Here is a 14,625-nt window from a genome sequence, read left to right as displayed (position 1 = left end):
TAGCAAGCGATAGTCGTTAGCAAACGCGAGAAACCGTTTCAAAGACGATACGCTTGCATTCGCGACTCTGGGCAGTGATGTACAAATGGTCAAGTTGATTGTAATAATCTGGTATTTCACCACGGGATACTAATAGCTATCGTTCAAGGTCCTTGGAAGAGAATTGCTCCAACGAGCATTATAACCCGTACTGTAGTGCTAAGTGGGTGGGGGGGGGGGGTTTACAGGCAACCCCTCACAGCACCAATGTTGGCGCAATACTTATACTGCGGACACTCGTATATCAATGACCCGTGATAGCCATTGCACCGTATCTAAAAAGACAGGGGGGAATGCTTAGCCCAGAATGCAATAGAAGTTGAGTTTACCATACGTACAATTTTCGAGCCGTCGGACGAACATTCCTATAGATATATATTAGTTTTTTCTCACGAGAAGTAATGCAGTATACGATGATAGCATGTGGCTTTCATACAGTGTAAGCGCCTTTCGGGTAGAGACACTGTGCTGAGACCATGATGGGAATCAAGGCTACAGCTGTAAATTCCGCGTAACTGAATCTCATGGTTGGGGGTGGTTTTTTATTTTGGGGGTTGGGGGTTGCAGTAGATAAGAGTAATAGAAGGTTTATAGGTGACTGGACTGGTAACAAAGCGGACAAGTATAAGTAGAGACGAAGAAATGCGTGAAGAGAGAGAGAGAGAGTCGTACGCTCTCTTAAATAATCTCCCTGTATTCCAGCCACTATAAGGAAACCCCTTCTCCTCCTTCTTCTTCTTCTTCTTCTTCGTCTTCGTCTTTTTTAAATCGAGACTGTGCTTTTTTCAACCCACTGTAGTTAGCAGCGCGCACTCACTCGGGCAAATATCAAATAGCCCTACTATACGATCGATAGAGCTCGTATATTTTTTTTAGTGTGTGTGTGTGCGTGCGTGTGTGTGTGCCTACTACGCTATATAAATACGGAGAGATCAACGAGATAAGAAAAACCACATACTTATAGTGAAGGCCAAAGTTTTTGGCATGCTAAGTATTCGAAATTATATGTGAGTACACTTAATCGTATCATAAGTAGCACTACAGTAGCACAGCGTGCATACTTCACATCACTACGTATAATCATGTTTATTTTTTTTAAATGGAATAGCAACAACAATTTTAAATCACTTTGGTAATAGGTGGGGGCTACCACGAAAACACGAGCTCCCTTATAAGTAGCGGCACCCCCCCCCCTCATCAAAAGAAATCGAACAGTGCTGGGCTGAATACAGTCAGAGACTGTTGGATTTTCTTTTGATGAGAGGCTGGCGGTGTGTGTATTAGGGTTGCATGTACATACTGTACTATGCCAAATGTTTTCCCACTCGGCCTTTTCAACCCCCCCCCCTCCCCTCCCCTATGTTAAATTCAGCATTTCTTATATGCGAAGCGCTTTTTTAAGTTTATTCAAAGAAAATTATACTCGCAGAATAGGCTGGGGGGTTGGTTTTTTTTGTAGTGAGAAAACGTCTTGCGATGAGGAACTTGTTCAAGTGCAGTAGCGAGGCGCTGTTAGCATTGAAACATGCGAAAACGGAGCTCGGATCTCTCGTGTCTCTTATCCATTGCTCACGTGTTTAGATTGTTGTTATGAATATTCCTACAGCAAGCACTGTTACAATGCTAAGAGATATGCAATTTTGGGCTGCCATGCTGTTACCACGCTGCTGTGGCTATACTCGCCATTCTGCCATTTCTAGCGTTTGCTATGTACTGGTACGATTGGATAGCTTGACCGCGACAGACTCCAGACCAAACCTCCTACCCTCTCAGCATCCGCCTAGCTAAAAAGCCACAGAGTTTCTTCGAGCTACTCAACGTTGATTTCTCCTTGCACGAGAACACTCTCCGGTAAGACAAGTTTATTTTTATTTTTTTTACTATGCAGCATATATTTATCCAAAGTGATACATGCTCTGTTCTCCCTACGTACAAGTGATATGTAGCAGCAGCAAACAATAGCAGGTAAGAAACCCATACTAATTTCTGGCCGCGACGAGGGAGTAAATAAAGAAAAATAAGAGGGGAAAAAGAGAGAGAGAGAGAGAGAGAAACGCCAGACGCCTCGTCCCGTTTTGGTAACAGTTACACATGAGGACATTGTAGATTTCAAACCCGTTTCTAGGCCACACCCCACTCCTTTGCGTATATCCACACACACACACAAATGTGTCTTTTTTTTACTTCTTAACCGTCTTGGTAGCCTTTGCCACGACCTTGACGAGCTCGGCATATGCCTCTGCGAAGTCGTCGTCGCCCTCTGCCGCCTTCTTGCCCAGCTTATCCTTGCCAATCATGACAACGCTCGTAGGCCGCTTTGTAGCGCTAGCCTCGCCGAGTTGCGCGCGGCTCTTGATGTAGATGTAGGGCACGTTGTGGTCTTCGCAGAGAACAGGAATGTGCGCAATGACGTCCATGGGCGAGATGTCGGCGGCGATGACGACAATAGCAGAGGGGTCCGTCAGCGTGGAGCCAGCGCCTGCGACGGCGGATTTGCGCAGCGCTTTGACGACTTCTTTGACGCCGCGGCGGAGCGTCTTGGATTTGGCGGCTGTAAAGGGGAAAAACATATACTGTTAGTTACTTATTCTTTTTTTTGTATGTGCGTGTGAGCGCATGGCTAGAGACGTACATTTCTTGACTGTCTTAAGGATCTTCTTGACTTCCTTGTCGTTGTCGGCCAGAGGGAATGCAAAGGGAACAAGGGCGCCGCGAGGCTCGTCGTCGCCGGATGCGCCGTCTACGACATTGACCATGGAGACGTCTGGTTCTTTCTCGAGCTCGGCCTCTAGTGCGTCTGCCATTTCGACGTCACCCTTGACCTTCTTCTCCTTCTTGTCCTTCTTGCTCTTGGATACGCCATCCTTCTCGGCGCGCTTTTCCTTCTTTTCCTTCTTCTCCTTCTTCAGCTTCTTCTCCTCGATATCCTTGGACATTTTGAGTTTACGCGACTTTTTTTTGCTAGGCAAATAGGAGAAGAAATATATGTGTGCGAGTAGGGCGGATAATGCGTGGAGCTGCAAACGGACGGGCGGCTGTAGCTGGGCCTCGAAATTTTGGAAAAGTTCAATTGGAGCTCTTCGCGCTAGAGATGCATGGTGGTCTGTGTGTCGCCATTATCGATTAGTGGGTCAACCAACCCAACCACCAACATTAAACCTTTGTCGACAACACTCACAGCGCATCAGCATCATGGGCAGCGTTTGTTCAATCTTTGAATGGTCATAGCAAAACATGTTCATACAGTACTAGTTGTAATCATAATCTACCCACACATTGGCATGGTCAATCTACTACTTCCATCTCGCCCTTCGTCGCCGCACAAAGACGCTTCATGAAATACTATGGTATATGAACAATGAACCCCAATAGCTCCATGACGAAAAGAGACAAGAAACACTAACAACTAGCCAGCGGTATTAGCAAGAAAATAAATGCAGCAGAGATAAACGCAGGCAACGGCATCGAAGCATAGCGATAACGCGCCTGGGGCCAGCCTCCAATAGTCCAGAAATGCTGATGGGTATGAGCGAGGGAAAGATATTAGGATGCCAAACAAGTCGAGCGCATGCTCAAGTGTGTAGGAATCTGGACGACTGCCCCGGTGCGCCGTAATACCCCAATCTTGAAATAATAAAACGAGAAAAAGGAACAAAGCACGTGATGCCTGGCGCGCGCCCAAACTCCATGACATGCTCCCAGATGCAAGGAGATGACTATAGCAAGACGAACGTAAAAACATCGCAGTGGCAAATAGACAGAAAAATCGAAATCGAAACAGACCGAAAACGAGACTGCTGGAAATCTACCGGACCTAGTAGGCCATTTGCATCTCGAGGACTTGAACGCCACCAGCCGCCATGGACGGTGTGGCAGATCCAGAGCGAGAAGACATGGCATCTTCGTAGCCGACGAGAGCCTGTGAATGGAGTTTGAAGGCTTCGCCCATGAGCTTAGTGATACTGTGCAATGTTAGTGGCAAGCTTCGTAGAGAAATGGTAGAGCAGACATACCCCCAAACAACAACCTCGTCGATCATGCTGCCCCAAAGTCGAGCGACAGTGGAGCTCAATTTTGCGCCATAGACATCTACCGAGTCGTCGTCGAACAGGTTGCGCAGCTTGTTATACATGGCCAACTCTTCTTCGGTGGCTGGTTCTTCGTCGTGTTCCAGGCGGTAGAGCCACAGGGTCAGAATTACCATTAGGTCCATACCAGTAAGAGGGTGCTCAATACTCCAGTTAGTGGCCGAAGTGCGTGCAACCCAGCGGATGCCTTGCACGGCGGCGACCTCGATGCAGTCGAAGCACTCCTGAATGACCTTGATCATCTCCGGTGAGCGCTGAACCTTGTCGCGGGCGTTGGTCATGGCGGCAGCGACTTCGTACGAGTCGTGGTAGCGCAGAGCCTCCTGGATGGACTTGAGGTCAACGACAAGTCGAGCGCGCGTGTTCCTATACAGGGCCATGGCGTTGAAAATGAGTGGGTGGCCCTTGTGAGGGGCGCTCAGCTGAACCACGACCGTCTCGGGCTCGCATAGTTCAAGCGACTTCTCCCATGTCTCGAGGGCCAGCCGAAGCTTGTACTCGGTGACTACATCCTGAAGAGCTTCCGGGCTGCGCTTGTGGTACCACACTTCGAGGAACAGAGCATTGATCATGACGCGTGTGGCGAATGCACTGTAGCGGGCAGTCTCGCCTTGGAAGAGATTGTCGTGCGCCTGGCGGAAGGTGATGATCTTGGACGAGCTCAGGCTCTCACGCCAGGCATCATCGTCTGAAACCTCCATAGTCCAGAGCGACTCCGAGGAGGGCAGCTCGAGGGTATCGAACTCGTTGAAACCCATGGCAGGCGTGTGGTTGTAGGTAAGAGTCAGCAGGCCAAAGAAGATGTAGACGGCGTAGTAGGTTCGGCGACATTGCTCATCCACAACCCATTCCTCGTGGTTTGGCTGGGCACCTTCGCGAGCATCAGACCGGAGCTTGAGCTCATATCGGTTTCCGGCAACCATGTTCGCCAAGAGACTCTTGATTGAGCAAGCCCACTCGAGCCCCTTTGGATCACCGCTCCAGCTCGAGAAGATCATGTTGAGCAGGGTGCTCTGCATAGTCCACAGAGGACATTTGCGCGAGCTGAAGTTTTCCTTGTTCTGCAGGAACTGGTTGACGAGAACCTTTGATCCAATGTGGAGCATGTATGCCTGGTCCTGGTCGAATATGTACAATGCACCTATCGATAGCACCGCGAGGAGCAGTGGGGCCGACACCTCGGTGGGGTTAAAGGTGGCGGGGTGCAAGAAGGGAAGATGGTGGTGGAACAGATCAAAGTAGGTCTTGAGCAAGCGGTTCAGCGTGTTGAGGCTGGGCAGGTGGAATGTCTCGAGAAGTGCGTTTTCGCTGTCGTACTGCTTGATGTTCTCGTAGATCCTCGCGCACTGCTCTTCCGAGTCCAATTGAGGGGCTCGTGTCATCATCAGGGCCTGGTTGGGACCGGGCGACTTGCGGTAGTCGACGGGCGACACAGGCCCCATCATGGAGGGGTAGGGCGAAAGAGCACCTGGGGTACCAAGGCCATTGGCACCGTTCATGGCAAACGTGGGCGCGAGGCTGTCATTGCCGGACATGGTGCGCTCCATCAAAGGGGGCAGCTGGTGAGGATGCGAGCCGAGCGCGCCAGCCGAGGTAAAGGCCGAATGGGTGTTGGGAGACGACTTGGGCTCGGACTGGGGCACCATTGAATCTCTCCAGGGCATCTGGGGAAGCATGTTCTGGCCCGGGGCGGTGTAGGGGATGACAGGCTCCATCATCGGGGGGCCGGTGGGGGATATAACGGGCTCGTTGTGCTCGGGAATCATCTCGGGCTCTTGGCTGGCCATGGCCTTGTGGTGGAAGTCGGTCATGAGCATGGCGGCCGCATTGAGGTCTTCATCCTCGTGCATGGCCTCGTTGTCGGCTTCGATGCGCTCGAGCGTCGTGGCATTGTCGACGGCGGGCGGCGGTGGCTGGGGCTGGGGCTGCTGCTGCTGCTGCTTCGAGGAGCCGGCATCGGCTGTCTTGGTGGAGCGCCGCTTCTGCTCGCTGGGCAGGGGCGCGCCGCCGTCTTTGGCGTGGACGGTGCGGTCGTGACGAAGGAGGAGGTCGCGACGCACAAAGGTGCTGCGGCACTTGAGGCACTTGAAGGGGCGCTCTTTGGTGTCTGGGGTGAGGGGCAGTTAGCAACACTGTGTCTGTCTTCCCCGCAGCGCGACCACGGCGCGACGGTCCCGCATCAGTAAACAGCTACCCCGCTCTAAACAAGCAGAGCTCCATCGCGACACGGAGAGGTGCACTTACGGGATCGCTCGTGACGGCTGCGATGCTCGCTCCGGCTGAAGGCGCGGTTGCAGAACTGGCACTTGTACTTCTTCTCGGGCGCGCCCGTCTTGCGGCCGGCGGGCGACGAGTTGGACGCCATGTGGGCGGAGCAGAGAGGCAGCAGACGGCTACAGCAGATTCAGGCGGATGCTCGTGGGATGAGGGGACGGCCGGCGCGCGCGGGCGGGCGTTAAAGTGTGTTGTTGTTGATGATGGGCGTGGTGCAGCGGCTGTACTCTTCGTTCATGCCGCGCGTTTGCATACAAGTGGCGGGACAAGACCGGGGATGGCCGGCGGCGGGGAGGAATATACAGGCGTCAGCGCCGTGAGGCTGCGTGCGCAATGATGAAAGCCGCGGGCTGCGTGCGAGTTGAGATGGAGGCGAGCGGCGCGAGGGCGGAATAAGGAGACCAAGAGGGGCAGCCGCCAAAATCAAGAGATGGGGGGGGGGGAGAGGCACAGCGCACAGTCCGCCAAATAGCAGGCTCACCAGCCCAGCCATCCCCTGGGATCTTCTCGCGGGACCGAATAATTGCGTCCAGCATGACAGCGCTAGCGACTCCGACGCCAATTGTTGATGGATTGCAGCCGTGGCATCCCACGTTGTATTTGCTTGTATGTACGTACGTGGTAGACAGGCTCCGCCCGCCATTGCTGTCACCTGTGCGTGTGCAGGGAGGGTGCTGCCCGCGTGCTGCTGGTGGGCTGGCGGGCTGGCGGGCTGGCGGGCTGGTGGGCTGGTGGCCACCTTGGCCTCGCCAGCATCGCGACGGCTGCCTCGAGTCGGGTGTGCCCTCCACCCCTCGCACACATCACACACCTCATCATACACACACACACACACTCGCGCGCGCTCGCTGCCCCTCCTCTCCGTCTGCCTCCCCCCCCCCTCTGCCCGCCTCGCGTCCCCTCTGCCCCCCCTCGTCCTCTCCCCCTCGCCCTCTCCCCCTCGCCCTCTCCCCCTCGCCCTCTGCCTCCCCTCCACCCCCTCCCCTCCCACGCCAAATTTGCCGCACACTATCGCCAGTTCCCGCCATCCGGCCACCGCCCTCGGTCTGCCGCCATCCGCCCCTCAGCGTCGCCGTCGCCCCTCGCCCAAACCACGCCCGTCCAGCGCGCACATGCAGTCGCGGCGCCCGCACGCCGGGTACTCCCTTAGGCGGCGGGCTGGACCCAATTGCAACATGGCAGACGCCTGTCCAATGGTTTTGCTCGCAAGATGGCGTCTGGAGCCTGGTCTCGCCGTACCGCCCGCTGTCAGCGGAGTCGAGGCTCGATGCACCACTTGTGGCGCGACATCTCAAAGAAGCGGTAAGAGGGTCGAGGCAGCTTTTACCTCTTGAGTGAGTAGTCTGCTGGGGCGCCAGTTCTCAGATGCACGCCGAGCGCATTGAGCCTCACCGCCTCATTTTGCGTGCCTGCGCCATTGCTGCTGGCCCGAAGCCCAACAAGACACAGCATGGCCGTGGGCTGCCCCTCGGTGGCCCGCTGGCTTGCGCCATGACGACGGCACGCAAAAACAAAACAAAAAGGGGGGGCCGCCGCTGCCCCTCGCCCAGCACACGGCGCGCGCAGGATGACGCCAGGAGTACCCTTCAGACGCCCGCGATGCAGTGCTGTGTGTGGGTGGCTGCGAGTAATTTGGAGCCGATCGCCGACTGCCCTCAGTCGTTCCTGGAACTCTATCCATAGCTGCGGGCCATGGTCCCGTTCCCCGGACCCACCGCGCGTGCTAGGCTGGCCCACCACCTGCAGCAGACGGTAAGAGGCCGTGGGTGCTGGTGCTGGTGTAGCGCCCTCGCCCGCGCCCTCGCCCTCGCCCTCGCGCAGCGGCGGGCCTGCCGCGACGGTGCTGTGCTGTTTTGCGCATGCTGGCCGCTGAACAATGCCATCAGGCCATCATGGCGACGAGGGGCTGTCGCCGGCGTCAGCCCACAACGACGGCCTCTCTGCCGCGGTTGCGGGTCAGCGTCATATGTAGTAGCAGCAGCGTCGGCTAACCATGCCCCGCTTGGGTCGGGGATGCGCGTACTGTCCTGGAGCACATAGCGTCGGTCGCCCCTTCACCGTCAGTCCGTGTGGGCTGGCCATGGCGACACATGGCTCCCTCTGCCTCTCTTGCACCTAGGTGTACACTACACCCAATGTACAATCAACCCCTCACCCACCGCCGTGTCAGAGAGGGGCATGGCTTCTGCCCCCAAGCCCCCAAGCCCCCGCGCTAGCACGCTTCACGTAATGCTTTAGAAGCGCAACGCGGCTTCGTGGTCGTGGTTTCAAGTCGCATTGCATGGTCTGTCCACGCCACACGGACACGATAGGGCCGGCACCGATCCGCCTGCGCCGTGAGATAATTTCAACAAGGCCACGGCAAACGACTAGAAGTTATTAGGGCCACGCCCTATACCTCACCAAGCCGGCTTATTGCAGGGTATCTTGGTCATCTTTGTCTGGATAGCACGCTGGCTCCCACCCGTCCCTCTGCTCATGAACAAGGCGACTTGCCAGGTCATCTCGACAGCGTGCACTCGCAGCTCGCGCGCCTCCCGTTGCGCTGTACAAGCCTTCAGTCGAGCCCCTCCCTTGCCTACTGCGACCCGTCGTCGTCGTTTCTCAACCATGCCCATGTCCCGGGAGCGACAGCAACATCGCCATGGAGCGGGTGAGTGGGTGGGTGGCCGACCCACCCACACCACTTTGGCCCAGCGTCGCAGAACCCAGGAGTCGACGCTTCCGCTTCCACGCGACTCATTAAGCAAATTCGAGAATGGTACCGGCCACTAAAATCCGCCATAATCACTCCGAGCTTCCATCGCTCCTTCGACGATGAAAGACTCGTGTCAGTCACCGCTTTCATACCCTTGGGCGGCTGGGAGTGGTGGCAGTCGTGGTGGTGGGTGGCTAGGCCCAGCGTTATTAGTCTTACCCCATGGCCTTTGGAGCCCTGCTGGCTGCACGCCCTCTACATCATCAGGCTCAAGCCTTTGTCTCGTCAGACCAAGCCGATGGGCGAGGGGGCGTCTCCTGCTGGCGTGTGTGCAGCTGCAAGCAACCTTCGGCGCAAACAATGTGCGAGCAAGTCAAGACGCTAAGCGTCACAAGTCGAGGACTGTATGGTCGCGCAGGACACAGAGGGTCGCACGTACGTACAACCCTCGATTCCTCCGGCGTGCGTCCGCAGAAAGAGGCAGCCCCCCCTGCCGTCCTTCACGACCACGTTTCATAGCGCATAGAAGCGAGAAAGGGTAGCGAGTCAGGCCGTCTTCTAGACGAATTGACATGTGTACGGAATGCCTGAGGCCCCCGCTCTTGCTGCCAGGCCCTTCGTCCGGCGTCGGCATGCCAAAGCCATGGCGGGGGTTTTTGCACGGTTCCTGGCCCTGCCACGCCACGATTGGGTGGCCAGCGGAAGACTGCGTTGGTACATATGTATAGATATGCGGCAGCCCGGTGTGAGCAGGGCGGCTGACGTGCGACTTCGTGGATGCGCCCGCCGGCTCAGGGTCGTCGCGTTGCCGAGAGTGCCAGTATGAGTATGAGCACCAGTGTCCATGTAGATTGCGCCCATGCACAGCAACGGGCTGGAGACAGGCTTCGCATATAGACATGCATGAAGATTACAATATCTACGCAAGCACGCGCGCTCCAAGCAGCCTTCTCTTGAGGGATGGGCCCGGGGCTTGACACATTGTTAGCTGCTTTTATCCATAACCCAGCACAACACGTGACTTACGGCAGCAGTGTCCCCACAGTTGGCGCCTCCACCGCTCACGACGCCTGCCCAGCGACCCGCCCTGGTGTTGCAGTTTCTTTCGCTCCAGAGCTTTCTTCTTCTCGACACTAATCATACCAGAGGGCCAGCTGCAACCGTCGATTCGCTGCGTTGCCCAGCCAGGCGCGAATGTAAGGCTTCTCATTCGTATGCCGGTCCCGCCTCTAGCCCAATTGCATGCCCTCATCCACCCCCGGCCATAACACGCGGGCTATCTGACCCTCCCAAACGACCGCGTTCTGAGATCAAGCGGCCCGTCTTGCGACAACTTCTATTCTCGTATCGGGTCGCCCAAGAGAGGGGCATTTTCGCTGCCGAGTGTGCGGACGTCGTCGTTGCTGCTCTCCTATACCGCCCCCCCCTCCCCTCCCCTCCCCTCCCCCTCGAGCTGGCCGCACCCTCCAATATGAACGGCTTTAGTGGCACGACCGACGCTGGCGGCATGTACGTCAAGGCGCTCTACGACTACCAGGCAGACGACCGTACGAGCTTGAGCTTCCGGACGGGCGACATAATACAGGTCATTACACAGCTGGAGAGTGGTTGGTGGGACGGAGTCATCCACGGGGTCCGTGGCTGGTTCCCAAGCAACTATTGCGCCGTCGTGCAGCGCCCGAGCGAAGACATCGAGGAGGACCGAGATGGCGCAGACGCCGACGACGATACGCGTTCAGCCAGCGGCGCAGAGGGCGACTACTCCGACGACGGCTCGTTGAGCGGTGGGAACGACACCATACTGCCCATCGAGCGCAACACGGGAACGCACAACCAGGAGGAAGAGGCGGCCTTCTGGATACCCCAAGCCACTCCCGATGGACGGCTGTTCTACTTCAACACACTCACCGGCGTAAGCACCATGGAGCTGCCCTTGGAGTCACCCTCTACAAACGAAAACGGCCCGCGCAACCGCACCGATGTCTTCATACCGGAAATGTCGCGACCGCCAGCTGAGCTTCTGGCCTCAGGCTCTGGTTACAACATGGAAGACACCGACGATGAAACATCGGCATCCGACTTCGAAGGTCCGGGGACCAAGGGCTCATATAGCTCTCGTGTAAGTGCTGCATTTGCCCTCCGCCTCTCGTGCGAGCGCGCTCTGACGATGGATTACAGCACAGACAGCGCTTGTCTGGCGGCCTATCATCGGCGACCTCAATGGAGTCTATGAATGGAGGCTACCACGGCAGGTCCTACGATCAAGGCAGTATGAGCTTTGCCGCCTCCACCGCCATGCCTCCCACCGGTACGACGGCCACATCCTTTGCGAACAGCCCTGGCCTTGGCGGACCAAACAGTGCCACTACCCCGTCACGCAAGTTTTATGATGATGTCAGCCCGGTCCCTCTTACTTGGAACAGAATGGTCGAGGACATGCGACGCGCTGTTGAGCGATACAAGCAGGCCATCAACAACAGTGACAGGTCCGAGTTTGTAAAGCGAGCTGAGGACATTTCGGATCACCTGCGACTATTGCTCGCAGCGGGTTCAGGGACGACTGACAATCACTCTGGCAACCCTTCCATCATATCCACCAACAAGGCCCTATACCCTCACTTCAGAGAGACCATGTCGCGCTTCTCAAAGCTCGTACTGTCTTCGCATATTGCTGCATCCGACTTTCCTCCTCCAGACTCGTACTCAAAGTGTCTGAAAGAGGCAGAAGGCGTCATGAATGGCGTTTTTGGGTTTGTTGAGGTAGCGCGCCAGCAGCGAGGTGAAGAGATACCCCGTCTTGTGCCTGGATTCGTCGTCGGCAGCCACACCGGTGGCAACTGGCAGAACAATGGCGCAGATTCGCAGGATGTCAACACCTCGATGTATTCCGACCAAGAAGACAACGAACCCGCTGTCGAAGCGACGCTCACGCTAGATTCCCGTGTCCTGGAACGACTGCAGGATCTCAAGAGATTGATCATTTCAAACCTCCGTCGCTTGGACGAGCTATTGGTAGTAAGGGATACCGTCATCTCGCACCAGCAACACCAGGCGCTAGGCGACCACATCTGCAGTGCGGCCGGCAAGGTGCTTGAAGCATGTCGTCCCTGGATGTCAACAGTTGAACAAATCAACCTCGCATCCCTCGACTTGGACACCCAAGCAGCGCAGCTCAGCGAATTCAGCATACAGAAACAGAAGACTTATGACGCAGTCTCCGAACTCGTGATAGCGTGTCAAGGCGTAGCAGCGCCTTTGGGAGACGAGTGGGCCGAACTACGTGGTGACTCTCTGGATGACCGAATCAACGCTGTGCGGGCCATTACCCGAGACCTGGACGCAACCTATACCCAACAATTTACCTTGCTACAGAACTTGTCGGAGAACATACCTTTAGACGACATCGTAAACCGCTCAGACCCTCGGAGAAACACTGACAGTGAACTATCGAGCCACACTCGCATTCCATCCGGACCTGAGAGGCCGCTACTCGGCAACATTCCCAAAGCAGACACATACGCAGGTACTTCTCTTGACGACGCCAAGATTGAGCCGATCCGTTCTGCCAACAGCAACAAGAAGCTCAAGGATTTCTTTGGTGAGGTACCAGTCATTCCACAGCAAACAGTGGAAGAAACTCCAGAGTACCTGAAGCTCGATCATGAGGGCGAGATTTCCTACGACCACAAGACCGCGCCACCCCAGCTCAAGGGTGGTACGCTGGCAGGTCTTGTCGAGCAACTGACGCGCCATGACCGTTTGGATCCCGCCTTCAACAACACCTTCCTACTCACCTACCGGTCCTTTACGACCGCTTCCGAACTTTTCGAGATGTTGGTAAAACGATGGAGTATCCAGCCACCGCATGGTCTAGCCAAAGAGGACTACCAGCATTGGGTGGACAAGAAACAGAAACCAATCCGATTCCGTGTTGTCAACATTCTTAAGAGTTGGTTTGACAACTACTGGATGGAGGGTAATGACGAAGAGGCACGCATCCTGATCCAGCGCGTGTACAACTTTGCAAAAGATCACGTCGCAACCACCAGTACCCCTGGAGCAGCACCTTTGATGACCTCGGTCGAGCAAAGATCCCGTGGACCAGACATGCCAACCAAGCGACTGGTTCTTACCTTGAGCGCCCAGACGCCACAGCCCATCCTCCCTAAGCACATGAAGAAACTCAAGTTCCTCGACATTGACGCAACCGAATTCGCGCGTCAACTCACAATCATCGAGTCCAGACTATACGGCAAGATTCGTCCAACAGAATGCTTGAACAAGACGTGGCAAAAGAAGCTTGCGCCTGGCGAGCCCGACCCAGCCTCGAACGTGAAAGCACTCATTCTCCACTCGAACCAGTTGACAAATTGGGTCGCGCAGATGATATTGACGCAACAAGACGTGAAGCGGAGAGTGATTGTCATCAAGCACTTTGTCAATGTAGCAGACGTGAGTTTATTTGACACCTTTGCGCGCTGCAGATAGCTAATGAGGTGTAGAAATGCCGGCAACTGAACAACTTCTCCACTCTAACCTCCATCATCTCGGCTCTAGGTACTGCGCCGATTCATCGTCTCAACCGAACCTGGAGTGCCGTCAACCAGCGCTCAATGGCTACTTTGGAAAGCATGCGCAAACTCATGGGTAGCACCAAAAACTTTGCCGAATACCGAGATACTCTGCACAGGGCGAATCCACCGTGTATACCCTTTTTTGGTACATGATGTCCTTTCAGAGTAACTAGGTCATGGACTAACACGTATCCAAGGTGTCTATCTCACGGACTTGACCTTTATCGAAGACGGTATTCCATCTTTGATCAAACGCACCAATCTCATCAACTTTGCCAAGCGCGCGAAGACGGCCGAAGTCATTCGCGATATCCAACAATATCAAAACGTACCCTACCCTCTGCAGCCGGTTCCCGAGTTGCAGGACTATATCCTCACCAACATGCAATCGGCGGGCGATGTGCATGAAATGTATGAGATGAGTCTGAGCGTTGAACCCAGAGAACGCGAAGACGAAAAGATTGCAAGGTACGTTACTTTTTCTTTCTTTGTCCGAGAGAACGATGGAGCTAACAGCGATTTAGGCTTCTCTCTGAGAGTGGATTCTTGTAATAAGAGAGACTAAAACCACCACCACCACCACCTACCTACCTACCTACCTACCTACCTACCAAAGAATGTGTCCATGACGATGATACCCCCTTCCCTTTCCCTTTGGACGAAGAACCTCGCACTGGTGGGAAAGTCTTGTTTGGATCGATGCGACTTTTTGCTGCGGCGTTATATGAGAGGGCGTTATTTTGGATCGTATATTGGGTTATTTTCTTTTTCTTTTTCTATTCCTTCTTCAATCTACTCTTCTTCTGACTTCATCTTCTTCTTCACCTTTAGTTTTAACATTTTTCTTTTTCTACTCTTTTTTAACTTCTTCTACACCTTATACTTGTTCTTTTCCGACTACTACTTTTTATACCTATTAATGAAGAAACGGAAAGAGTTGGATGCGTCGCTT

General features: G+C 55.0%; 4 protein-coding genes across 4 annotated transcripts; 1 reads left to right on the top strand and 3 right to left on the bottom strand.

Annotated features, from left to right (window-relative positions):
* Positions 1-221: 221 nt before the first annotated feature.
* SETTUDRAFT_87492 (uncharacterized protein) lies at positions 222-565 on the bottom strand (the record flags this gene model as incomplete). The annotated part of the gene is made up of 3 exons (XM_008027581.1): positions 222-314; positions 378-404; positions 476-565. 3 exons carry the CDS (start codon positions 563-565, stop codon positions 222-224), a joined length of 210 nt encoding a protein of 69 aa, XP_008025772.1.
* Positions 566-1,894: 1,329 nt separating this feature from the next.
* SETTUDRAFT_116251 (uncharacterized protein) lies at positions 1,895-3,070 on the bottom strand. The gene is made up of 2 exons (XM_008027580.1): positions 2,672-3,070; positions 1,895-2,590 (listed from the first exon to the last, which is right to left on the bottom strand). The coding sequence occupies exons 1-2, from the start codon at positions 2,973-2,975 to the stop codon at positions 2,220-2,222; spliced, it is 675 nt and encodes a 224-aa protein (XP_008025771.1). The 5' UTR covers positions 2,976-3,070; the 3' UTR covers positions 1,895-2,219.
* A 783-nt stretch (positions 3,071-3,853) lies between these two features.
* On the bottom strand, positions 3,854-6,492 carry SETTUDRAFT_19859 (uncharacterized protein; the record flags this gene model as incomplete). The annotated part of the gene is made up of 3 exons (XM_008026770.1): positions 3,854-4,001; positions 4,053-6,234; positions 6,372-6,492. The coding sequence occupies 3 exons, from the start codon at positions 6,490-6,492 to the stop codon at positions 3,854-3,856; spliced, it is 2,451 nt and encodes an 816-aa protein (XP_008024961.1).
* Positions 6,493-11,718: 5,226 nt separating this feature from the next.
* SETTUDRAFT_163294 (uncharacterized protein) lies at positions 11,719-14,253 on the top strand. Its single transcript, XM_008027579.1, has 4 exons — positions 11,719-13,551; positions 13,602-13,818; positions 13,871-14,141; positions 14,198-14,253. The coding sequence occupies exons 1-4, from the start codon at positions 11,731-11,733 to the stop codon at positions 14,223-14,225; spliced, it is 2,337 nt and encodes a 778-aa protein (XP_008025770.1). The 5' UTR covers positions 11,719-11,730; the 3' UTR covers positions 14,226-14,253.
* Positions 14,254-14,625: the final 372 nt, after the last annotated feature.

Source organism: Exserohilum turcica (assembly GCF_000359705.1).
Source record: "Exserohilum turcica Et28A unplaced genomic scaffold SETTUscaffold_2, whole genome shotgun sequence".
NCBI classification, from domain to species: Eukaryota; Fungi; Ascomycota; class Dothideomycetes; order Pleosporales; family Pleosporaceae; genus Exserohilum; species Exserohilum turcicum.
Note: the sequence above shows the minus strand (reverse complement) of the source record. Positions and strands in the feature narration are given on the sequence as shown.